The sequence below is a fragment of the Lepidothrix coronata genome, unplaced genomic scaffold, assembly GCF_001604755.1.
Source record: "Lepidothrix coronata isolate B3197 unplaced genomic scaffold, Lepidothrix_coronata-1.0 Scaffold544, whole genome shotgun sequence".
NCBI classification, from domain to species: Eukaryota; Metazoa; Chordata; class Aves; order Passeriformes; family Pipridae; genus Lepidothrix; species Lepidothrix coronata.
This window is the reverse complement of record NW_016690724.1, coordinates 17,295-19,997: the sequence shown is the minus strand read 5'-3', so window position 1 is coordinate 19,997 and position 2,703 is coordinate 17,295. Positions and strand designations below refer to the sequence as shown.

The 2,703-nt window shown below is 49.3% G+C and overlaps 1 protein-coding gene across 1 annotated transcript in view; it reads left to right on the top strand.

The window, feature by feature from the left end:
* Positions 1 to 2,703, top strand: part of LOC108510214 (N-acetyltransferase ESCO2-like) — a gene marked incomplete at both ends in the record, with an annotated part of 18,985 nt that overhangs the window by 3,102 nt on the left and 13,180 nt on the right. The window contains 2 exons of the mRNA XM_017839891.1: positions 377 to 467; positions 2,544 to 2,604. Of these exons, the coding sequence (XP_017695380.1) occupies positions 377 to 467; positions 2,544 to 2,604 (152 nt within the window). The remainder of the gene's footprint in view (positions 1 to 376; positions 468 to 2,543; positions 2,605 to 2,703) is intronic.

Sequence of the window (2,703 nt, the reverse complement as noted above, 5' to 3'; positions counted from 1 at the left end):
GGCCTGTCATTCCAGGCCCCGATCCCCAGTCCCTCTCCAGCTCTCCTGGAGCCCCTTCAGGCTCTGGAATGTGCTCCAAGGGCTCTGGCTCTAAACCCAGCCTGGAACTTCCTCCAACTCCATGGAGTCACAGGATCCCAGAATAGTTTGGGATGGAAGTGACCTTCAATCCCATCCCATTCCATGTTCAGGGACACCTCCCGCTATCCCAGGTTGCTCCAACCCGGCCTTGGACACTCCCAGGGATCCAGGGGCAGCCACAGCTCCTCTGGGATTTGCTCGGGACAGACCTTTGGGACCATCAAATCCAGCCGTTGTCCCAGCTCAGATCCAAGTTTTCCTTTTGTCCCTAAAAACCCCCCGTGTTCTTTTCCAGGGTGCTGCTGGGCTCAGCTCCTCTCCAGGCTGGGAATCCCGGGATTGTGTCGTCCTGTCCAGCCAATCTCCCCCCAGAGGGAACAAACAGGGTGAGTTGGGTTGTTCCTGCTCCCGCTTTCATCCAGGAGTTTTCCTGTGCTGGGGGAAAACGAGGCAGCAAAATCTTTGGGAATGTCTTCTCCTGCTTTTCCCGGCGGGATCAGCCCTGAATTCCCTGCTGTCCCACAATCCAGTGTTTAAAAAGCTGGATAATAAATGAAATGAGGGGAATTTCATGGATTCCTTTCAGTTTTAATCCCCGGGGGAATTCCTTTTATCCCTCTAACCTGCCCATCCCCGGGAAAATTTGGGAAATCACCGTCCCTGAAACCTGTAATTCCATTTTTCCCCCTTCATTCCTCACAGGATCCTTTCCCTGAATCTTCCTGCTTCCCCTTTTCCATCCAGACTTTGAGGCATTTGACTCCTTCCTTTATTTTTCCCGGTGGGATATTCCCAAACAACCTCCCCCCCCTCAAATCCTTACAATTTTCAGGAAGGGAATTTTTCCTCTCTTCCCCCCCTTAATTCCCACACAATTCCTCCACAGTTCCAACCCCCCCCATCCCATCCCTGTCCCCGAGTTTTCCCTGGATTGTTGAGTTTTTCCCCCTTTTTTATCCCGACCTGCCCCTTTTTAGCACAAAGGTGTCTCTGCAATTAAACTTTTCCCCCCCCTCCGTGCCAAAAATGATCCCCAAACTCCCGCAGTTGCACGGACAGAGGCGCTCCTTGTTCTTCCCGGCGGGAATTCCGACGGATAACAGCAAGGATTAAACAACTGTGGAGGTGTTATTTGGTTAAATGTCGTTTTATCAGGGAAAAAACGACCTTTTGTTCTCTCCCTGCTGCCTCTTCCGGTGCCAGAGGTTGAACTCCTTGCGTTTTCCCCCCATTCCCTGCTTTTTTTCCACGTTCTCCCCGTTAAAAACAGGCAGCATTCCCAATTCCAGCCTCACCCCCTGTGGAATTCCTCCCTCTGTGGGGTTTCATCCCTCCTTTCTGTCCCAACTGATCCTTTCATAAACAGTCGGAATAAAACCACGTTCAATTCCTTGGAATCCTTTGTTTTCCTCTCGCCATTCCCGGGGGTTTTCCTGGTCTTTCGTCCACCTTTCCCTTGTTTTTTTTTATTCCCTTTGGATCCCTTGAGTTCCCAGGTCGGGATTTACCCCTGTTTGCCTCTTATCCCACTTTTTTTCCTGGCACATCCGCCCTTATTCTGTTCCTTGAAGGAATCAACAACATTCCTGAGGGGTTTTTTTTCCTCCCTTTCCCTTTAGTTTCGCTCCACTTGGGAATTTATTCCTCCACTTTTGGAATCTCGTTGCTAAAGTCTCCCCTTTTCCCAGCTCCTTGTCCCCAGGAATGACATTCCCTGTGCTTCCTGCTGCCTCCGCCTCTGGATCAAATCCTCATTCCCAAAGTTTTCCCGGTGTTATTTCCCCGCTGGGCCCTTTCCCAAGAAGTGTCCTGGCCCCCTAAAATCCCGGATTTCCGGGAAGCTGTCGGGTTTTTTATTACTTATTGGGATTTTCATCACTCTTTTCCCACTGCTGACATTCCCAAGGTATCTTTAGTTCCCTGGAAAACGCCCCATGGAATGTTTCTTTGGGGAAGCTTTAGAGCCAGTCCTCTGCTTCCCTACGTTCCTGTAATTCCTGAGGGGTCCTTATTTGGGAATCCAGTCAAAAATGAGCATCAAACAACACAGACCCCAAACTTTTCACACCCCGGGGCAAAAACGTTCCCAAGTAATAAATCAGCAAAATATCATCAAAAATCATCAAAATATCATCAAAAATCATCAAAAATATCGTCAAAAATCATCAAAAATATTCCCAATTAATAAATATTCCCAAAGTTTTTGCTGAATTTATCCCGAAACTTGCAGTTTTCAGCTGTAACTTCGCACTCGCTGCTTCCCAGTTTTTCTGGGCTGTTTGGGCCAAAATTACGGGAAGTGGAGAAACCTCCCGATTAAAAATCTCAATTAGTAGCCAAGAAAACGGGAATTCCGGTGGGTTTGGCCCCTGGGAAGCCACGTGGGTGTTGGAATTGCTGTTTCCGTGTGTCCTGCAACAGAAAATGAGCCTAAACCACAAAATTCCACTTGTTTTTTCCAGCTTCTCCCTCCAAAGCCGTGGTGTATCCCATATTCTCTGCGGCCCTGGCCAGCAGGAAAAGGTGAGATCCCGCTCCAGTCCCTCCAGGAGTGATGGAATCCTTAGGACAGGGGGAGGTTTTGATCCCGGGGTATCCTCATCCCGGGAATGCCACAGCCCT